This window comes from Sprattus sprattus, assembly GCF_963457725.1.
Source record: "Sprattus sprattus genome assembly, chromosome: 5".
NCBI classification, from domain to species: domain Eukaryota; kingdom Metazoa; phylum Chordata; class Actinopteri; order Clupeiformes; family Clupeidae; genus Sprattus; species Sprattus sprattus.
The window spans coordinates 17807779-17831607 of record NC_137924.1 but is presented as its reverse complement, the minus strand read 5'-3'; the positions used below and the strand labels follow the sequence as shown (position 1 = coordinate 17831607).

The window sequence follows — 23829 nt, the reverse complement described above, 5'->3', positions numbered from 1 at the left end:
AGACTGAGAGAGAGAGAGAGAGAGAGAGAGAAAAAGAGAAAGAGAGAGAGAGCAGTTCCAGCAGCAGCAGTAGTGCTTTTGGAGATGTCATTATTTTGCTGAAATTGCTCGCCTTGTTCTCGGTGGTTGCAGCTGTAGCCTGTACTGTAGACCGTTTTCCCCAAGCACATTTTCAGAGGGGGGATAATCACCCTGAAGAAGGTCCTCGGCGTGTTCACGACACGGCTGGCTCATTGTGCTCCTGGGAGTGACACCCATTTCACCCCCTTTGCCACTCTGTGCCGTAGAATGGCGCGGCTGTAATGAACGACGCGCAGGCGTCAGTCAAGAGTGATCCGTCTAATTCACACACACCATTTGTTATCATGTTCAAAGACACTGCTGCTGTCAAAAGACTGAAAGCTCCATTGGTGCTGTAAGCAATAGAGGAACCCTGGATCATCACTACCCAATGGGCCATTCTAGATGACCAGAGCACAGTCTCCCTTTGGATACAACACTTACCAAGCCAACACAAAGCTCATCGTACAAATAAAAAAGCTTGGCTGATAATCACTGTACAATCACCAGGGAGACTAAATGGGATATCTCTCCATCATGTGACAATATTCTTATTAAATGGTAGTGAAATGTAGTGTACGTGGGAATTATGAAAATTTAGAGGCGAGCAGGTGGGTAAAAAGCTATTCTAAGTTGTCAGTGCGGCAGAGAGGGAGATGGTGCCTCTCATCGTTGAAGTGAAGCTCCACAACTCTCGATAGTGCAAGGTCTATCAGGAATGCAAATTAGCCCTGGCTTCCCATACATTAATTAGGATTCTCTGGGGACCTTGGTTGAATCTTGAATACTGTCATCATCAGGCTTTCCCTCTCTGAGATGGTCCTGTGGTGCATGTATGATATATGAAGCCTCTTTCTTACGAATTGCATCTTGCTTTTCATTGAAAAACATATCAGATCCATTAAACATTTCAAAGGTGATAAATCTATCATTTATCAGATTCAGTAAATTCAACAGTATTAGCATTTTATTTGGATGTCACATAAACCAGCTGAGACAGTTTTTTTTGACAATGCTGTAGATTGACTGTATTGCTGATATCCCACTTTTTCTTATGGTATCACTCTCTCTCTCTCTCACCCTCTTTCCCCCCTTCTAGCTCCCTGTAGCCCTTTAAATGGGGAGGTACTGCTCACACACCGTGTACCCTAGGCGCAGGAGAGCTTTAACCAGACATGTCGGAAACCTCCCTCAAGGGGCCCCGTGTAATTCGATGCATGCTGTTAAAGCTTAGAGTATATTGTCTTCTCTTGCTTATGAAGCCTCCACCCACCGGCCCACCCTACATTTAGTGGATCATGTGACTGTGGTAAGTCATTTGCAAGTACAACAGTTCTCTGTGAGCCCTCATTCATTTCCTGCGAACTGCGAGGAGCAGCTGAGCGGCATAGAGGGAGGGAGTCAGAGAGCGCGAGAGAGTGAGCGAGAGAGAGAGAGAGGGAGGGAGAACGAGCGCGCGCAGGAGAGTGAGAGAGCGAGAAAGAGCGAGCGCGGAGAGAGAGAGAGAGAGAGACAGAGCGGACTGTATAAGGAAAACAGTTTCTACCGCTCTGCAGCTTCTGACAAGGTCTGTACGTTTTGCTCTGCCGTGTTTCCTGTTTTGTTTTTGTGTTTTTTTTGGTGTTTGTCGGCGTGTCTCTAACAATTGTGCATCTCGTTCAGCTGTCATTGTAGTGTCAAACCAGATGACAAGTCATACGGTGGTCCCCACGGCTGCGTGGCAGCGAGATAAGGTGGTCTTAGAAATCGTGACAGTTTTTTTTCCGTGTCTCCGCGTTAGTTCCTAACAGTAATACTGTAATAACGGAGTTTTGTTCTAAGCATCTCAACTGAAGGTTTTGCTTAAGGCTCGTTATGTACAGAACGCTACATCACACACGCCATCGGTAAAACCCCAGTGCTTTATAATGCAATGGCTTTGTGTATAGTATGTTTCATCAACTTGTCTCCGTTGGCCGGTGAAAGTCATGACATCTTTCTCCATTAAATATTGACATTCTGTCAGTGAAGTGCGCTTTGAGCTGAAAGAGCAGGCAGGCATGCAAGAGGAGCTACTGTTCATCCCGCAGTGTCACTGAAAAAAGTTTGATCATTGTCACAGGAGTCTGCTTGTGTCTTTTGAGCGAGTTTACTCGAACGTGCGTTTTGTGTTTTTTTGCATCTGCGGGTGACATGCTCCATCGTACCGGAAGAGCGTTTTAGACCGCTCTCTGAGCTGCGCGGAATGGGTTAAATATTTGGAGGCTCCGGTGGCTCGGGAAGGACACCAGGGGGTGGGAGGCGTGGGGGATGGAGGGGGGTGGGTGTTGCATGGGTGGTGTCTTGGATGTCATCTGCGCCGCTCGCACTTCCAGTAGAATAGTCATTGGTATTGATGGGTGGCTGTCACTTACAGCACAGCGCAGCGCTCTTGCGAGCGGCTGGGGGGCTGGCCCGTGGCTGTTATTTTCAATTAAACTGGACCTGGACAAAGCTGACAGCAAAGGCATTTGTACTTAGGGAGTAGGGGAGTGTAGAGGTCTGTGTGTGTGTATGTGTGGATAATGACTATATGGGCCATAAGCTGCAGGGGTGTATGTGGATGTCTCTCTGTGTGTGTGTGTGTGTGTGTGTGTGTATGTTGAAGGGACTGGCTGCGTGTGTGTGTGACATGGAAAGTGTGTACTGACCTCCGCGACTTTACCCTGTGCCAAGGCAAGGCCCTTCGACTTTAACTGTGTGACAGCCAGGGTTTGAGCCGACCCCCTGCAGCTCAAGGGTATTCAGCCCAGAGAGATTAGGTCCTGTTTAACTTTCACTTTGAATGTGTTTAAGACTGAACAGACACCCCCCCTCCCTGCAGCCTTTCTTTTGGGGTGAGAAGGGGGTCAAAAAAATAAAACACACCAAGGAATTTCTTGGCATGTGGATCTTTGTATTAAATGCACCAGAGCTTTTACATGCTCTTACTGTATAGGCCACATATGACCTATTCTATTCAGTTAGGTGTAAGGAATTCTTGTTTTATTATTACATATTAAAGGAAAAAAGGACTCTAAACTACCATATGTAAGACAGCTCTGGCAAAAGCTATTGCAATTATATGAATTTAGTGATGTGATTAAAGGTAATAGGGTATTGATCCTTATGAAAGAAAGAGAGGAAAAAAGAATGGGAGAAACACATCCTTCCCCCTGCTGATTTGCTGCCACCAGGGCTTTATTGGGGGGGGGGTTGTTGGATGGTGGATGGTTGGAGTGTGTGTGGGGGATTTTGTTCCAGGCTTTCAGATAGCAATCAAGCAGGTAGAGGGCTCAATGCGGGCAGCCAATCACACAAGGCAAGGCTATCGCCTCATCGGGAGGCTTCAGTGGAGGCCATTAAAGAGCTCTCGCTAGCTTTTCCCCTTTATAAAAGCCTGTTCCTATGGCCACCTGTGGAAAGGCCAATGGAGAGAGCTGGGTGTGAGGACGTGGACGTTTTCAAGGTTAGCGCCAAGCACACACACACGCGCACACACACACACACACACACAGGTACCGGCCAGTCTCACAGGTGGGCCAGGGCCGCTTTTCAATAATTGATGGCGGCTGTCTGAGAGGCGGAGTGGGCCAGGCAGGGCTTGGCCGAACAGGGCTGGGAGCAGCTGGCCACGTCCCTGAAAAGCTCCATGGTATGAATTTTTTTGTGAGCGTGTTTTAAATTTCCCAGAGATGTGAGCGTGCCGTGGGGCAGGGCCAAAGGCAAGAGGCATTATGGGATAGCAGGGGACCGGCCCCATCTGTGTTAGGCATGGCCTCTGGCCACTTACGGGCCCCCGGTGCGACTGGGCCCCACTGCTGTCATGTCCACAGCCTTTCATCGGGTCACAGAAGCTGGCCATTGGTGACACTCACAGATGCAGTCACATACTCATGCGTGCATGCACACACATACACACACACGTACACACTCACACACACACACACACACACACACACACACACACACACACACACACACACACACACACACACACAAGCACACACACACACACACACACACATATCTGGGCATTTATGATGCATGAGTTGTGTGTGATGCGTTGGTCAGTAGTGACGGTAATGTGACTAAAAAAGAAGCAGACTGCAGTATAATGGATATACCTGTTCATGTAAATTTTCAGCAGAGACAGTCAGAGAAGGCAAGATCTTTTCATAACTGACAAAAAAGTCAATTTTATCTGCATCAATCCCAAGAGCTTTCTCCTTCTACCCCATTAATTACGGCTCATATTGTTTGGCTTAGTCACAGAGTTTTCCCTTGGAAGGTTTTTAATGTCATTGAAAAGCCTTTGACTAAAGCAGGGACAATATAATAAGGATGTTAGGCAGTCTCTCTACAAGTGTTGACACATTGCTTTTAAGTATTGATTTCTAGGGAATGTAGTGAACCCCTGCACCTTATCTTAGATATCCTCTACTCTGGATTTGCAGCTCCACAGACAACAACAAAAAGGCTTAGGCTGGGCTGAAATCCTCACTGTTATCTACATCGTCATCTTCTTCATCACCACCATCATCATTGTCACCATCGTCACGAGAAATGGCAGCGTAGTTGTTGTGAGGGGTATTTGTGCCAACGAGCTGTTTTGTATTGTGAGCCGCTGGGGGTCAAAGGGCAGGGGGGGGGAGACCTTGGCCAGAGAACGCTGGTCAGGCTGGGGTTAGATGGGCGGGGTGGTTGGGGTTAGCACGCGCCCGTCCCCTCCCTGCTCGCAGCTCATTACGACATTTGCGAGGTTTACAAAATGTTCTCTGGCGTGTCCTCTGGTGTGTTCAACCCTTGACCCTTTCAGGGTCCAGCCCAGGCTTGTTTACCAAAGCTGTGTTTAGTGTGTGCTTGTGTGTGTGTGTGTGTGTGTGTGTGTGTGTGTGTGTGTGTGTGTGTGTGTGTGCACACGAGTGTGTGTGTTTATGTGTGAGTCTGTTTGTGTTTGCGGGGTGTGTATGTGTGAGTCTGTTTGTGTTTGCGGGGTGTGTATGTGTGCTATACCCAAGAGAGAGAGAGAGAAAGAGAGAGAGAGAGGGAGAGGAAGAAAGGGGGGGGGGGGGGGTAGAGAGGAGGGATTGTGCAAACTCTGACGCATTTCTCTGCACAGGATGTAGAAGTCCAGAGCTGATTACCCTTTAACTGCCACCATCTCTCTCTGTATCATTAGACCACACTCTGTCATTACGGTGCTCCACGCTTTGATTTTTCATCCCTTTTCTTTCTGGGCACATACCCCGGGTCCTTCCACCTGTGTGTTTCCACTAAAGCCAGTTTTGTGTGTGTGTGTGTGTGTGTGTGTGTGTGTGTGTGTGTGTTTGTGTGTGGAGGGAGAGATCACTGCAGGGAGAAGCACAAACTTTCTGTGAACATTAGCTGTTGGGCCATTGAGTAATCAGTTTCAAATGACCCCTTGTCTCTGTATGCTCCACAGACGTCTATTTTGAGGCTTTTTATATTTTCTTACCTCATTGACGTTTAAGGTCTAAATTGCAAGGCAACAATTACTTGTATGAGTCTGTCCTTTGTCATAACAGCAACTACAACAACAACAAAAAACTCCAAAACTGTTTATTTTTTTAAATGGTTTCCATCAGGTCTTTGTCACAAATGTGAAATGATTTACAGCGTGCTCTGTGGCTCAGGTAACCGTGGGAGCAAGTGTCAGCGCTCTCGTTATCCAAACTGTAACATGAGTGCCTACCACTCAAACCATACCAGCACACGGAAATTTAAGGGCTGCTAGGTGGCCCCCCCACACACCCACACACACACACACACACACACACACACACACACACACACACACACACACACACACACACACACACACACACACACACACACACACACACACACACACACACACACACACACACACACACACAATCACCCCGTCCCTACACCCCCAAACTGGAGCCTTTTTCCGCTGGCTACCACTGCTCTGGTGGTGCTCCGGTCAGTCAGTATGAACTTTAGTTTCCAGTTGTAGGTCAAGCGTTAAGGGAAGCTACGCAAACAACATGTGGAATGAATCTGGAGTCCCGGGGGCCACAGCAGAGCTCTGGGTGGCTTATGGAGACACTCGGGAACGGCCCGGGCACCTTGACAGCAGGGGTTCCCGTCCCGGGTTCCGGGTCACAAACCGCAACACCGCTTCTGCTCTGGGGCGATCGGTGGTGCTACTGCTACTGACGTAGAAAAACAATACCTGCTTCATATCCACCCCCCCCCCCCCCCCCCTTGTCTGACCTCCATCCCACCCCTCCAATCAAGCGCCTGGCCCATCCCCCCCACATCTCGGTACAGCGCATGATGCATGAATGTAAACACAGCTGTTTATTGAATCAAGAGCTACATGGGTGTAGCGGTGGGTCAGAACAGTTTAAAAATAACCCTCCTAAAGAACATCTGATTTAAAAAAATCCTTTTTATTATTAGTGTTTCCTGCAGCACCCCTCTCCTAATGCTTCTTTCCTGCCTTAGTCCTGTATATGTTTGCTCGTATGTATGGGGGTGGGATTTGCCACAGAGGTGGCGATATGATACTATAACGATATTTGGGCTAAAATACAATAGTATTGCAATCCTCTACCTTTTACAATACAGCAAGAGTTGCTATTTGATTCTGTGATACATTGTGATTTATTTCTCCCATACATTATGTTTCATGTACTAGGTGTCTCTGCAGCCATCTTTGCATGGTCAATTTGTGTTCGGCCATGCGTCCAAGTAATTGGGTTTGTATCAAATAAAAATAAAAATCATAATGTTAAATAAATATTTTGATAATTGGCGTAAAACACACTCTAACACATGCACAGACACACACACACATATTGACATACACACACTTTTACACCCATATAAGGTATTCGCCTGAATACCCCTCCCCCGCACACATACACACAAACACACACAAAAACCCATGCAGATGAAGACATGTCAAAAACATACATTTAATGCGCACACATTCACACACACATTCACACACAGACACACAGATTTGAATTTCCATGAAAAGACACTTTCTTTCCTGCCATAACCATGCACCGGTCACTCTGAACGATAATGCACTCCCACACGCATCTACAGTACAAATGCACTTTATCCTCACTCCTAGACCAAAGAGCACAGCGTATGCAAACATACCTACACAGGGCCTCAACAAGCGCTTTTATACACTTAGGATATACCATTAAATAGAATAGCATTACTGAAAAAGGTGCCCACCACAAACATTAATGGAGGAGCCATCCTTTAAAGCCCCATGCCTCGAATTCATACCTAGAGGTAGGATAAGAAATTGATTCAGTGCGGCAATACAGTGGCACAAAAATATTTTAGTTAATATTATGATTTACATTTTATTTTGGTACATACGTCTAGTCTGATAACATTGCTTCTCAATTCCACAAGATAGCACTACCCAGTCCTATTTTTTCTCAAAAATGAAAGTCAAAAACTCCCAGTATATGTAATGTAATATATGGGAGAAATAGATCGCAATGTATCACAGAACTGGATCGCAATACTTGCTGTATTGGAAAATGTAAAGAATCACCATAATATTGTATCATTGTCGTCTCTGTGGCCGTTCCAATCCCATAGTAGTGTGTTTATGTATATGTGCATGCACACACACACACACACCTCGAAGTGTGAGTGAGTGAATGATTGAGTGAGTGAGTGAGAGAGAGAGAGAGAGAGAGAGAGAGAGAGGGACAGAGGGAGAGACAGAGGGAGAGAGAGAGGCCTAGGGTAGGATGTGGCGGACTGCTTAAAGAAGCTGGCCATTAAGGGCTGCAGGAAGCGACAGGCCCCCGGAGACCGAGGAGTGGGTTATTGTGCTGATGATAATGCACTCCTCCTCCGCCCCTCCTGACCTCCACCCCTCCTCACACACATACTCCCTCACACATGCACACACACACACACACACACACACACACACAGGCTCAACCGTGCCACCGCTCAGGGTATAAGCCGGCGCCAATGCTCCGATTCATTCAAAAACATCTGAAATATCACAACGATTTCATTTATTCCTTCTCTCCTCTGTCCAACCCACTCTTTATTTGTTTAAATGGGAAATGAATGAATCCGTTTAATTTGAGTCTGTGTAACCAAACAGAAGTCTATTGCAGTAAGAATAATTGATTTGGAGGAGGGAGAGTTCATAGCCTCAGTGCTACTTGCAGTGTCATAAATCCCCTTTGTGTCAAAATGTCAGTGCAGAATCAGATAATGAGTTTGTAGTTTAGCTCACTGCTAGAATACATGATTTAATTGCAGCCTATAATTCACTTCCAGGCTTACAGTAATAATACTAATTACTTACACGTTCCCGAGCCTGATATTATGCATTTCGTTTACAGCACTATATTTTGTTTATCACACGCTGGTATTTGTGTGTGTGTGCGTTTGAGTGTCTGTGTGTCTGCGTGTGTGTGTATGTGTGTGATATCTTCTGTGGAGTAGTTTTATACCTTTTTATTTGACAGCTGGTCTGGACAGGCAGATGGTTCCTGAAAAATTTAGTGTTGCCACCTTTAAACGGATTTGCTCTTCCTTCAAAGGCAAAGAGCAGCTGCAGGATCCACCCAAAGCTGGGAGAGAGCTTCGCTCCTCCTCCTCCTCGTTCTCCTCCTCCTCCTCCTCCTCCACCTTCTCCTCCTCCTTGTCCTCGCATTGGCAGCAGGTTCGTTTGTTTTGGTTGTCAATCAAATGGAGCAGCGGAGCTAGCTGGCATGACTGCAAACGACTGGTGGAGATTTGAGTTTCCTGGTGACGTGCCGACTTGCGCTGCGACACGCTACCTGTTTGTTCCCGACCATACATGCGGAGCACGCTTTTCCTCAGCTGCATCTGTCTTGCTGCACATCAGCTGAAAAGGAGGGAAACAATTAGTGCTTCCTTTTCCATGCACACACAATGGGGCTTGAACCATTGTGAAACACATGACATGACAAAAAAAGAAGAAAAAAAAAAAAAAAAAAACAGACAGACGAGTAACGTAACAGCAATCTTGCTTTTCTCTCCAACAAACCGCAGTGGATGTTTCACATCAGTGACAACCGCTCCGGCTGTCAAAGCTCTGCTGACCTAATGACATTGACATGAGCGATGTCAGCGGGTGGAATTTAGTGATGATTGATTAACAACATAGAGGTAATAGGACAGCTTTGATCTGGGTATTAATCACCCCGAGAGGCCTCTGTCCCGCGTGTGGTCATCGTGGGAGTGGTAATGACAATGTTGTTATCTTGTATACCTCAACATGCGCTACGTCATTAGCGTTTCATGTGGTGGCCGGAGGTGATATATCACTGTCAGATATGTCGCAATTTATCACAATGTATCTCAAAAGACGTTTGAGATCAATATCTGTGTGAGGTTTGCTGTAGAAAGAGCTGAAAAGCTTTTTGTAGGCTATGCTTTTCTGTTGGGCAGTGTAAAGAAAGCTAACGCTCCCTCTACCTCTGAGGGCAATGTTAGCTTGACGTAAAGGTGAGATGTTAAAGCTCTTACTACCTCTGAGGGCAATGTCAGCATGAAATAAAGGTGAGATGTTGTCTCCCCTTTTCCCCCCACGTTTCCCTCCGTCTTTCTCCTGTACCTCATCCACTCTCTTAATTATTCTCCAATTCTCTCTTTTTCTCCTTCTCTCGATCTCTCTCTCTCCATGGTTGAAAGGAGAGAGTAAATAAATGGAAAGGTGGCATGTCAGTGAGTGCACATTCTTTATTGATCTCGGATCTCAGAGAGGTCGCCTCTCGCCCCGGACTCCCGGAACGCCGCCTGTCCCACTGAGACCTCGCCGCAGTGATCAATCTCCCCATTGCCACAGCGTTGGTGCCTTTCCGCCCGCCACCCCCCTACCCCCCCCCCCCCCCCCCCCCACCCCACTCCCCTCGCCTGCCTGCCTGCGGCCCCCCCGGTGCAATTGAGGTTTTTGTGTCAGGTCTATTTAAAGCACAGCCTCTAAGACCGCTGCTCTTTAGTGCGGGGGGCTGGTGGCGGAAGGGGTTGGGGGTTGGTGCACTGCTAGGGGTCATCGCATTCTGTTTTTGGACTCTACAGTGTAGAGGTTACGCATTGTGTGTACGTGTGTGTATGTGTACGTGTTTGTGTGTTTGTGAGACTTTATGTGTCTGCATGCATGCGTGTGCGTGTGTGTGTGTGTGTGTGTGTGTGTGTGTGTGTGTGTGTGTGTGTGTGTGTAATTAACGCCTTCCACCCTGCAGTACTGTTCACAGAGATCAACACAGAGTGCCAACAGGAATAGATCTCTAAAAACTCCTGTAACTTCTCTCAGCTGCCTTGGATTTGTTGAATGGAGGATGCACTATAGCCAACCAAGTGCTCTGGCTGCTAAAAAACTCTTGTGTCAAATGGCTTCATAGTTGCTGAAGAGCAGGTTTGAATGTCACATCAATCTCTCTGAAGTCTCAGTTAGTAAGCTTGTGTCTGGGTGTGTGTTTGACTGTGTGAGTGTAGGAGTGCGTGTGCATGAGTGTAGGGGGTGTGTGTTTGTGTGTGTGTGTGAGTGAGGGAGAGAGAGGATGTTACCAGAGGCGGTTTTGTGTGTTTTTGTGTAAGGGAGAGGCCGCGAGAGTGAGTGAGAGAGAGTGATAGAGATAAAAAACTGGGAGTGAGAGAGAGCAAGCATGGGTGGCAGTGGAAGAGGCTGTGTGTGTGGGTGACATGTCTGTGGGTGTGAATGAGAGGATGCAACCAATACCAGCTTTACAAACCCGAGAGAGAAAGAGAGGGAGAGAGTGCACTCATGAGTGGGCGAGTGAAAGAACGTCTGAGTAGTCCTACAAGGAAGAAAGGGATGGAGTGAGTGAGTGACTGAGTGAGCAAGTAAGTGAGGTGAGCGAGTGAGTAAGTGAGCAAGTGAGCAAGTAAGTGAGTAAGTCAGCGAGCGGAGTGAGTGAGTGAGTGAGTGAGTGAGTGAGTGAGAGAGTGAGTGAGTGAGAGCGCGACTGAGTGAGCAAGTAAGTGAGTGAGCGAAGTGAGTGAGTGAGTGAGTGAGTGAGTGAGTGAGTTAGTGAGCGAGTGAGTGAGTGAGTGAGTGAGTGAGTGAGCGAGTGATAGAGTGAGCGAGTGATAGAATGAGAGAGAGTGAGTGAGTGAGAGCGCGACTGAGTGAGCAAGTAAGTGAGTGAGCGAGTGAGTGAGTGAGTGATTAAGTGAGTGAGTGAGTGAGTGAGCGATTGAGCGAGTGATAGAAGTGAGCGAGTGATGAGTGAGTGAGTGAGTGAGTGAGTGAGTGAGTTAGAGAGAGAGAGAGAGACTGAGTGAGCGAGTTAGTGAGTGAGCGAGTAAGTGAGTGAGTGAGTGAGTGAGTGATTGATTGATTGAGTGAGTGAGTGAGTGAGTGAGTGAGTGAGTGAGTGAGTGAGTGAGTGAGTGAGTGAGCGGGTGAGCGGGTGAGCGGGTGAGCGAGTGAGTGAGGGTGATAGAGTAAATGAATAGGAAAGAGTGTGTTGTGGACTTTATGCAGTGGCCGATATGTCTCAAGCAGAAGCCAGATTGTGCGCTCAATCTCAGACACAACCCTTCCCTCTTCAGACCTTCACTGTTGCGTTTCAGACAGGGGGCTTTAATGACTGAACCACGGAAACTCTGACGTTAGGCGTGCGGGCGGGCGGGCGGGCTCAGTGCAATCAGAGGTCAAGGCAACCCTGCTCTTTTTCAGTCACAGATTTAGCAGAGGAACTGAGACTCAGGAAGCCAGACGCCTCAACCAGAGAAGAGAGAAGGCCGAACCGCCAAAAGCACAAGCCCTGGCACAGTTTCACTTTGACTGTTCTGCGGGACATCCAGTTTGATCGCACAGACGTGCTTCTCCATTTTGACATGCACGCTTGCTTTTTTTCAAACATGAAGCTCTTCTACTCTGACCTTCAACAACATTCAGCTTCTTACATATGACAATGGGAACTGAGACAAAGAGAACATATGAAACATAATTCTATAGTTCATAATTCTAGTTCTATGAAGTCTAATGGTCCTTTGAGCAACTGAGCTATGCTGTTGACAGTTGACATATTCGTATATTTCTTGCCTGTGGAACTCTCATTTGAAGTCAGCACATGTTGCCACTTCGACCGAGTTCCTGGCCTTCGGTTATGTGGTCTGTGCAGGGCTTGACACACATTCAGAGTGGGTGTGTTTGTGGGTGTGTGTGTGTGTGTGTGTGTGTGTGTGTGTTGTGTGTGTGTGTGTGTGTGTGTGTGTGTGTGTGTGTGTGTGTGTGTGTGTGTGTGTGTGTGTGTATGCGTCCGTGTGTGTGCATGTGTGCGTGTGGGTGGGGCAACAGCCGAGGACTTGAGCTGCATCCGGCGACCTCATCCCTGCAGGATTACTGACACAGGATCCCCTCGCGCAGAAATAGCTGGAACCCAAGGGCAATTTGGCGGAATATCACAACTTCCGTCAGCCAGCGTTCCACAACGCCTTTTTTCCCCCTCCTTAGAGGTGAATGTCTACTTATCGCTCATCCCTCTCTTAATGGACTGCTAGTTCCGATCAGGTGTTGTGTGTGTGTGGGTTTGGAGATAAGGTAAGTTTGGGGAGTGGGTGTGTGTGTGTCTGTGTGGGGGGGTGCTTAGGGGACTAATACTTCAGGGGATGCTGTGTGTGTGCGCGCCTGCTTGTGTGTGTGTGTGTGCATGTGCGCGTGCGTGTGTGTGTTTGTGAGAGACTCTGCGTTCAGGGTAGCCCCCCAGCTGTCAGGACCCACATCGGGCCTCTTTCACCAGGCCTCTTCCCAACTGGCTGTGAAAGCCTCTGAGCAGTAGGGCTTAAAGGGCTTTTTGTTCACTTTGTTTTGGTGTTTTTCTCTTCTTCTTTTTATTTTTTTCCCCCTTCCCCACCCCGCTTTTCCTTGTTGGCAGATCGCTTTGCATACGGCCGCCAACGTGAGTGCCTGCCTAAATTGACTCGTCCCCAAAATATCCCAGTGCACCCATCACTCAACAGGGCATAGTAGCCCCGTGAGAGCGAACCGAGCGAGACAGAAAGAGCGAGCAAGAGAGAGAGAGAGAGAGAGAGAGAGAGAGAGAGAGAGAGAGAGAGGGAGAGAGAGAGAGAGTAAGAGAGAGAGAGAGGGAGAGAGAGAGAGAGAGGGAGAGAGAGAGCAAGAGAGAGGGAGAGAGAGAGGGAGGGATGAACCCTGCCTTTGGTAATCAGGCGCGCTGTTTTCAGCGTCTCTCCTCATCAGACATCCAGCCTCAGCGGCTCAGCACACAGCAGCGCTGCTGCATCTGTCACACTTACAAAAGACCAGCGCCACTGACAAGACAGCAACAGTTCAATTTACACTGCGACTGAGTGAATGAAATAGAGAGCAGAATTTGTGTCTGTGGGTAGATGTTCATGTGTGTCTGTGTATGTATATGTCTCTGTGAGCTGGTCTGTGTATGTGTGTGTGGGTTTCAAGTACACTCTGTGTGTGTGTGTATTTCATGCTCTGTATGTGTGCGTGTCTTTGAGTGTGTAAGCGTGTGTATATTTTATGGATGCTCTGTGACTGTATATGTGTGTGTGTCTGTGAGTGTGTAAGCGTGTGTATATTTTATGGATGCTCTGTGGGTGTGTGTGGATATGGGCTCTCTCAAGGTGAATTCTAACCCAGTGTTGATGCAGAGGGAAGTACACTGGTATCCCAGCATCCATCTACCCGCCCCAAAACAATGTCCCAGAAGCATCCGGAAGGTCCAAAGCACTGAGAAGAGAGTGCCTCATGAAATGGAAAGTCTGAAGTCATTCACCTGGTGCCAAAAAAGATTAAACCAAAAGTATGTCCACAAGAGGACATGGAGGAATAGGGACGGCCTCCACACCATGTCAGTACACAGCGAATGTGTGGAAAATGAATTACGCAAGGTCCCCTGGAGTTCATATTGAATTTAGTTTTTAAACGGTTGGCCGGTAGCGGCGTTCGTGAGGACGGGCTTGTTCTGTGGCCATTGGTAGTAAGAAAAGCTTGTAAGAGCACACTCGTTTGGCTCTACCACTGAGCGGATGGTGTTGAAGGCTTATTTTCTTATTTTAGCAGGGAACGTACAGGGGGTACGGAAATAGACATGAGCATTCGCTTAGTTTAAGTTAGAAGAAAGTGGCCCAAACCACACAAATGTATCTGTCACTCAGTAGCTATATTTATTGCAACAGTCTAGCCGGTATTGCATCCTTGCTTTCTTAGAACGCGAAAAAAAAGCTTGTTGCAATTTTTCTTTTTTAAGTTCTGCAGAAAACCGAGGGAACTGGAGACTGTTTTCCTCTTCCTCCTCTCCTTCCCCCCAGCTCTGTTTCTCTCCCTCTCTGCTGGGGTTTGTGTTTGGCTGACTCGTCATATTTGGGTTTTAAGGGGCACGTGAAAGGGAAGTGACTGTGCGGCCAGCTCCCTCTCTCTCCTCTCACTCTCTCTCTCTCTCTCCCTCTCTCTCTTTCCCTCTCTCTCTCCCTATCTCTCTCTCCCTTTCCCCCCCTCTCTCCCTCTCTCTGTCTCCATCTCTTTCTTTCCCTCTGTCTTTCTCTCCCTCTCTCCCCCCCTCACTCCCTCTCTCTCTCTCCCTCTCCCCCCCTCTCTCCCTCTCTCTGTCTCTGTCTCTCGCACTGCGACACATGGAGACAGAGGCCAGAGGAAGAGCCCTTGGCCTTTTATATCGTTCCCAGCATGCATGTTCTCTTGCTAATCCCCCTAGTCTGATCTGTGGCTTCGCTACTTAACTGATGACTGTGGAAAAATGAAGTTATCAGAATAACTCACTGATAAAACTGTGGCAGTGTAGCCCATGACATGGTTATTAACACAGGTAACAAACTGTCTTTGACAGTTTACAATGTCTTATAAATTGAGTTGAGCATGAAAAACCGATCCCGAGCTGTGTGTTGCTTGGTATGTTTCAGTTCTGTGTGCTATGTAAGTCTGCTCCTCTCCCCTCCACTCCACTCTCCTCTCCTCTCCTCTCCTCTCCTCCACTACACTCCACTCCCCCACCACATCCTCCACTTCTCCTGCCCTGTTCTCCTCTCCTCCCCGTCTCCCCTCCTCCCTGTCGTCCCCTCCTCTCTATGCTCTTCCAGTCTGTCCTCTCCTCCTCTCCCCTCCAGTGACGTGCGGTGAAGTCAGTACGAGGGTAGGCACTGAGTTATGAAAGCCAGATTACCTTATTTATTGTTTAGGCTAATAGGCTACGTCAGGACAGTAGGTACAAGTGCGGCACACAGGCACGGTCGATCGATATATTAAAAAAAAATCCAATCACGATAACATATCGTGTGGCCTACTACTCTCAGTCTTGCACACGCACGCACACACCAGTTAATGTCCATCATCAGAATGCAACCATCTTTATCCGCACAGCGGCCAATTATGTATGTCAGTCAGCAGCAATGAGAACACACACTGCTCAATTGAATATGAAAGCAAATGGCTTGCAGTCGACATTAATTCAACCCCACACTCATTTCAAAATTAAGCTCAAAATAGTTTCTAACTCACCTGACTAGCACAGCCACAATGCCAATCTTTTTTGTCAAACCAGTCCGTTTGAAACGACAATTTTTGGTCCCTTTTTCTGCAGAAGTTCATTTAGTGTTGGAATAGGCCTCCCTATTGCTAGTTACTCCTTTTTTCTATTAAAGTCGAGTTTAGAGAAATGTCTAAGTTCCACAATATCAATAGATACCGCTGTTGTCATTTTTACTTTGATTTTCGCGGGGATTACGCTTAGCTTGTGTAATGACGTCAGCTGCGCAAATGTCCAGTAATATCTCGATTTTAATTGGTCCATGTTTGATACGTAACGTAGATGATTACTGGCATAACATATATTTATGTGCAAAGGCACCGTAGAGTTGTGCCTTTCGACGTACATATTAAAGAATACAGAATCGAAGTGCGCATGCGCGACATGACTTTTTCTTTGCCGTTCACAATGAATGGACAGTAAAGGCACTGCTTATCCTGCCGTTTTTTTGTATTTGTTTATGCGTAACTGATACAATTGTCATCGTAACGTCTAAACCATTGGAATAACGTATGTATTGCATATATAAATCACAAGAATACTCTGTACAAATACAAATACAAGTTTATTAAATAAAATGATTTAATAAACATTTTTACGTTTGAAATTTGTCAGGGCTACTGCCTACCCTGACTGCACGTCACTGCTCCCCTCATCTCTATCCTTCCTGTCGTCCTCCTCTCCCCTCCTCTCTATGCTCTTCCACTCTGTCCTCTCCTCCTCTCTCCCCTCATCTCTCTCCTCCCTGTCATCCTCCTCTCCTCTCTCTACTCTTCCACTCTGTCCTCTATTCCTACTCTCCCATCTTCTCCTCTGCCTTCCTCTCCTCCCCTCTCCTTCTCTCTCTCCTCTCTGTCGTCTTCCTCTCCCCTCCTCTCTCTGCTCTTCTCCTCTGTCCTCCTCTTCCCCCCTTCGGCCTGTGGCAGCAGGACCAGCCTTTGTGTCGCAGATGTACATGCTCGCTCAGGGCGCTCAACATGGGGACAAAGCAGCAGTCGGGCCCAGGCTGGCCGTCTGTGTGTGGGGAACACACACACACACACACACACACACACACACACACACACACACACACACACACACACACACACACACACACACACACACACACACACACACACACACACACACACACACACACACACACAGACACACACACACACACACACACACACACACACACACACACACACCACACACACTCTCTTGGTTTCTCTCTCTCTGAATGTTTTTTTTTCTGCTTACCTCCTCTCTTTTCAGTTTGAGCTAGTTTTCCTATGTCTGGTCCTCAGTACGTCTGTTGTTTTGTCTCTTTTCTCCTCCTCTCTCTTCTGCTCTCATCTTCTCTCTCTCTCTTCCCTTCTCACCCTGTCCTCTCCTCCTCTTGCCTCCCCTCCCCTCCCTCCTTCTTTCCTTCTTCTCTTTTTCCTTTTTATCTTGTAATTTCTTTGCACTATTCTCTTCTCTCCTGTCTTCTTTGCCTCTATCATTCATCCTCCTACTCTCTCTCTCCTGATACCCTCTCTTCTATCTCTTCTCCCCTTGTCTGTGCTCTGGTGTCCTTCCCTTGTTTTTTTTCTCCTCTCGGTTCATCCCCAGTTTTCTCGTCTCTCCCTCTAAATCAAGAAAGCACTGCCTGATTGCTTCTGTTTTAATACAGATATATCATCCTCGTGTTCCAAAGATTTCTCATTCTCTTGTTTCAAGCACATTTTTTCGGCATTGTGATCTTGGAAAATATTTTGCCTCTGACTAACACATACACACATACACACGCTCACACACACACACACACACACACACGCACACATGCACACACACATGCACGCGCACACATGCACACACACACACACACACACACACACACACACACTGAATTGTGCTCCTTGTGCCATGACTGAAGAATCATCAACCAGGAATAGAATCTCCTCTAGCTTCCTCTCCGATCCTCTGGAAACACACCCCTCCCTTTGAGACCGGTGACCTCCCTAATTACATGCACACTTGCTTACCCAAACCTGCACCTCATCTCTTACATATCCTTCGTGTCGGTGACACTCGGACCATTGAAATGCTATGCCAGATTAGGTCTGGCGAGAATGCATGAAAAGAGAGCGAAAGTTGAGCACAATGAGGTGGAACCCAGGGCCCAGTGGCGGGGGTGTGAATGCGCTGCAAATCAGCGCAGGGCTAGGGGCGGCGTGGGGGCACAGAAGGTCAGGCTCCTCCACTGAGCCCTGTCACCCCGTATTGATCCGCTAGTCATTTGTCTGGCCGGGAGCCTGACGTGCCCCCCACCCCCCATATCCACTTCACCAAACCAACCCCCCCCCCCCCACACACACACACACACACACACACACCGTGTTCCCCTGCTGCCGTGGCGATTGCCTCAGTCAGTAGCGATAGTCATCAGGGAGAGGGAGAGAGGAAAGAGGGAGTGAGATGAAGAAATGATGGGGGGAGGGGGCGGGGCGGGTGGGGGGGGGGCACATCAACCATCACCTCTGTTGCCAGTTGGAATTGAATCCAGGTCCGGTAGACCCCCCCACACCCACGGCCACCCCTCTCCTACCTCTCTCTATTCTCCACCCAGCCAGCCACCCAGCCACCCCATCGCTGGCCTCCATTTGCTCCGTTTCCAGTTGAATTGCCCTCATTCTTCTCCTGGCCTCTCTCCTGGGGGACAGCTCCAGTGGTGCATGGCAATGAGATGCCTGAGCACTCCACAGCCACCCCCCCACACACACACCACACACACACACACACACACACACACACACACACACACACACACACACACACACACCATACACACACACACCCCTCCTCACACCTGGGATCAGCATTTCATTTTAGGGCCCAGCAAATGGAAAGGTGATCTTAATCTCCCCTCTCCCTCTCTCGCTTTCTCCCACTCCCCCTCTCTGTCGCTCTCTCCCTCTCTCGCTTTCTCCCTCTCTCTCTCTGTCGCTCTATCCCTCTCTCGTTTTCTGCCACTCCCTCTGTCGTTTCTCTCTCTCTCTCCTTCTTTTTCTCATCCAATTTTTCATTCTCTCTCCTCCTCTCTGTTGCTCTCATGCTGTGTCCTGCAAACTCTCTTTTTGACTCTCATTCCATTTCTCTCTGTCTTCCACTCCCTCTCCGTACATCATTCATTCATTTTTTCTCTCTGTCTTCCTCACTCACTCCCTCTCTCACTCACTCCCTCTCTGTCTCACTCTCGGTTTTCTCCCACGCTTTTTCTCTCATCCTGTCATTCTTTAGCTCTCATTCTCCCTTTCACTTGAATTCTTTCTCTCTTTCTACCTCCATCTTTCTCTCTCTCTTTTCTCAGTCAGTTGTTGTGTGTCCATGAGGGGTGTGGTGTGTGTGTGTGTGTGTGTGTGTGTGTGTGTGTGTGTGAGTGAGTGTGTGTTATGGCTTTCTCTTTAAGGGAACGCCTAACAGTGTCTCAGACCACATTATCAAACTTTTGTTTTTCACTGTTACTTTGATCTGCTGGTCTTAAATAGATTTCAGTTGTATTGTCTTTTCTTCATTTCTACTCTCTTTCTGTCTCTCTCTCTCTCTCTCTCTGTGGTTAAATGGGATTGATGAAAGCTGCTCACTGTTCATGCCAAGCCCTCTTAGGCATCTTTCCCCCGATCAGTTTTTTTAGAATATTTTGACTTTTTATGTTCTCATAAACAAAACAACACTTACTTGCTCAAGAAAGAAGTCTGCCAATACCCTTGAATCCTCTCTATATTTAATTTATAGCTAACTGACTGCTCCTATACCTGCTCATCATCAGTCGTCGATGTGTTGCGTCCAGACTGAGGCGTAGCAGCAGAAGACTGAGGGAAATTGATTAGTGGGGGGGGGGGGGTGCGCTATGATAGCACACTAGGCTGTTTACTATGTATCAGGGTCCTGCATGGCCCCATAGGTGTCAATAATGGGGCTGCTGCTGTTGACGTTTGCTTGACTAATGGCCCAGAGAAATAGAGTAGGGTAATGACTGTTCATTACAAGCACCTCACTGTGTATCAACCTTGGCTGATGTAATTTGTGTGTGTGTGTGTGTGTGTGTGTGTGTGTGTGTGTGTGTGTGTGTGTGTCTGTGTGTGTGTGTGTGTGTGCGTGGGTGTGTGTGTGCGTGGGTGTGTCAGTGTGTGAGAGTGCATCTTTGTATGTATGTAGCATACATCTGTCCAAGTAGTATGAGAGGTATGTAGAGAGTGAGAGAAGCGCATTAGAAAAGTAGGCGCGTGTGTTCGTTGCTATGATGTTACTGAATCTGTAAACAAACGGTTCCTTGAGTGGACTTTAATGCAGCACTCACGGCCTCACTCCAGCTATTGATTTCCCATTGGGAAAGCTCTTGTGGGGAGTTGATTAGCAAGGTTAGTTACACAGAATAGATGAATCAAAAGTTGCCTTTAATAGACACTGAACAATCTCTGGACACTATTAAACTCACGGGAAAGGATGTGGTGTTTTTCAGACGAGCCAAGGCTAATATGGCCAGTGTGTGTGCGCGCATGTGTGTTGGTGTATGTGTGTGTGTGTGTGTGTGTGTGTGTGTGTGTGTGTGTGCGTGTGTGTGTGTGTGTGTGTGTGTGTGTGTGTGTGTGTGTGTGTGTGTGTGTGTGTGTGTGTGTGTGTGTGTGGCTTGGCTACTGCTTATGGTGTTGTGATGTGTGGATCCAGGGAGACGCCATTCCACCACTCTTCTTGGTGGAGAGCTTCAGGCTCCACCTACAGTTTCCAAGGCAACGTTATCTTGGTCTGCAAATGCCTTTAAGCTGTGGACACCGAGGCCACAATACAATTCCAACACACCGAGATTACCAGCAGAAAGACATCGGCTGATATATATATATATATATATATACACTGGAGCTAAGACTCAAATCGAGACTCAAATCGAGAAGGAAAGACAAGCAGCAGAAAAACACAAATATCTTTCCCTCTTCTCCTTATCCTCCTTCCTCTTTCCCCCTTTCTTTTTTTGAAAGAAAGCCTGGTTAATGTGGTTGCCAGTGATGCCTCTCTCCCTCTCCCCCTCAGCGCAGTTGGTCGGCAGGGCTGGAGGGCTCGCTGGGGATGTGGGCCACGTTTCCTGTAGGCCGCGCCAGCAGAGAGCGGACTAAGGGCGCTGTAATGGAGATGTTTAGAGCATATCTGCTTTGCTTGCATTCCTCCGCGCGCCGCTGCTAAAATAATAAAGAGCGCCGGTTTACCTCAGGACATCCACCGGGCTCCGCTGAGACCCCACATTGTTGCAGTTGGCGCTTTCCAAGGCTACCCCCCCCCCCCCCCCCCCATTCCCGCCCCCTTCGAAAAAAATGGTACAGCTGCCCAACACCCCCCAACCCCACCCCCTCACCCCACTCTTACCCACCTTCCCCTAAGAGCCCCATCTACCCCCCCGGCCCCATCCCTCCCCAAAACCCACCCTCTTGTTATTTTCCTCAAACAAACTCTTTGTTTGCTGAGCCTGAGTGAGGAATGTGTGACAGAGCCCATTTCACACACTTCCATGTCACTCGCAGCACATCTGACACGTGAAATCTGCTTTTACTACTCAACGCATGGAGACCCTCCCCTCTCTCTCTCTCTGTCTCTGAACTGGAGACCCAGGTCATCCATGCTTGTGTGTTTGAAGTGTGTGTGCATGGTATGTGTGTGTATGTGCTGTGTATAATCTCTGTATGTTTGTGTATGTGTGTGTGTGTGTGTGTGTGTGTATGGTACAGTATGTGTGTGTATGTGCTGTGTATAATCTCTGTATGTTTTTGTATGTGTGTGTTTGTGTGTGTGTGTGTTTGTGTGTGTGAATATAAAGTATGTGTGTGTTTGTGTGTGTGAATATAAAGTATGTATGTGTTTTCCCACTGCTCCTCTACCAATGCTGTATTATGTTACGAGGTTATCCTGGTAAAAAAAGTGGAGCTTAGTTCCTACTCACGTGGTTAGATCTTGGCACTCTGGGAGTGCTGCAAACCTGATTAATGACAGGGGTGGGATGGCGATGGGGCTGGGGCTGGGAGTTGTGGTGGGGGTGGGGGTGTGGGGGGGGGGGGGGTGCAGAGCGACTTTAACAGCGCTACTTGCGCGACTGCGGGAAACCATTTCATCTGTCGTGTCACCTCTCTCAGAGACTGGTATTAGCCCATCGTCAGATTCCAGCAGTTCATTAAATCTACCTCTACCCCCCCCCACCCCCCCCCCCCCCCTCTCTCAGTGAAGGATTGAGGCAGTCCTTCTCTTCATGATCCGTCATGGTGGATGCTATGTGTGTGTGTGTGTGTGTGTGTGTGTGGGTGTGTGTGTGTGTGTGTGTGATAGGGTGTGTGAGTGTGAGTGTGAGTGTGAGTGTGAGTGTGAGTGTGTGTATGTGGGCTTCAGAGGAAGGGAAGGCCCATCCTTTTGTTCAGGTGCTAAAGCCGCCTTAGGGAAGTTTTCATAGAGGAGAACAGAGCGCTGTAAAAAAGTCTCTCCTCCTGTGGATACCCAGGCTACAGAAATGTCATGGGCTTCCTCTTCTCTCTCAGTCTCACTCTCTCTCTTTTTTCCCTTTCTACCCCCCATTTGATATCTAGAGGAAGTTGGGCTTGGGAAGAAGGGAGAGTGCGGTGAGGGCTGGCAGGGAGCGGAGTCCAGGGGTGGGGGAAGAGAGAAGGGGGATGTCTGGCTGGCCAGTTTCTGGTACTAGTTGGCCCTCTAGCTATGCACAGGGTCACCTGGGTAATAGAGTACATGCTGTCTTATCTGTGAACTAAAGGAAATGGTTGGGGGTGGATTACGCAAGCCTGCTCTTCAGAGCTGCTGTTTAATGCTCACTTTGACTTGAATATATGCTGAATTTTTTATCTTGCTACACGTCGATAGGATATGTTGTTGTTGTGTATTTCTATTATCTTTTGCTGGTATTCGTCTCAGAGCGTGCACAGTAGGTTTACATATCTGCATGTAAGTAGTAAGTGAATGTGTGGTTTGTATGTGTAACTCCATGTTTTTTTTCTTCCAAGAAATGTGAACATGTTTATCGTTTTGCAACTAATTTCTTGTAACTAGATATTAATCAGTGCTAGTATGCTAAGAATCACCGTACTGTGGGCTGTGAGTTCTCTGTAATCTCAACATCTAGTTCCCACAGCACCGCGGTGTGAAATACCAGGCTAGATGTAAATGTTTACGCCGAGACATAAAGCTGGACAGCGTTTGGGAGCTCAAATGGCACCATGACATCATTAGGCCTCTCCATTGTTGCGGCCGTCATTGTTATTTCCCATGTTTGGGTCAGCTGTGGTATGCCAGGGGTGAGCAGGAGTCACACGAGAGCCGCTTAGTCATGGCAAAGTCAGCAGAGTGAAGCTGTGCGCCTTACACCTTCTCTTTTTTCCCCCCTCCGTCTCTCAACCTTTCTCTCTCTCTCTCTCTCCCCGTTTCTCTCTCTTCCTTCACAGACGCCACCAATAACAGGATGTTAATGCTGGACGGAATGCCTGCTGTCAGAGTCAAAGCAGAACCCCTGGAATCTGAACAAGGGGTAAGAGAGCAGTTGTTTTTCAGACAATCCTGACCCCCCCCCCCACACACACACACACACACTCCTCCTTACACACACACACAAACACACACTCATAGATACATACTCACAGTCCAACCAACCAACCAACCAACCAAACCCCTCCTCCTTTCCCCATCACCCCCTGCCTCCCCACCCCTGCAATACCCCTAATTACTCCCAGGCGTGGAGGGCTGAGGCTGGGAGCACAGCCCTGGGAGAGGGGCGCAGGGAGAGGGGAGAGGGGAGAGGGGCTGCGGAGAGCCACAGCTGGAGCAGGAATGCTCACAGGGCCTCCAGACAAGCAGGCCACTGCAGCCAGGACCGCCATCTTGGCAGGGCAGAGGCACAGATGCACAGAGAGAGAGAGAGAGAGAGAGAGAGAGAGAGAGAGAGAGAGAGAGATGGGGGGAGGGAGAGAGAGAGATGAGAAGGGAGAAAAAGGGAGAGAGACCCACTCTCTCTCTTTTTCCCTCTTCCAATTTTCTGTTATCCCTTATTTTAGCCCTTCCTAGGTTTCTGCTTCTCTCTCTGGTCTCCAGTCTCTCTCTCTCTCTCGCTCTCCCTCACCCTCTCCCTATTCATGGTTCCCCTGCCTCACAGCCTCTTTCATCTCATGTTTTCCACTAGTGGGACCACACCTATGTGTGTAAT

General features: G+C 48.1%; 1 protein-coding gene across 1 annotated transcript in view; it reads left to right on the top strand.

The window, feature by feature from the left end:
- Positions 1-1490: 1490 nt before the first annotated feature.
- Positions 1491-23829, top strand: part of klf12b (Kruppel like factor 12b) — a 47421-nt gene continuing 25082 nt past the window's right edge. The window contains exons 1-2 of the mRNA XM_080838786.1: positions 1491-1627; positions 23075-23157. Coding sequence (XP_080694912.1) covers positions 23092-23157 — 66 coding nt within the window. The 5' untranslated portion in view covers positions 1491-1627; positions 23075-23091. The remainder of the gene's footprint in view (positions 1628-23074; positions 23158-23829) is intronic.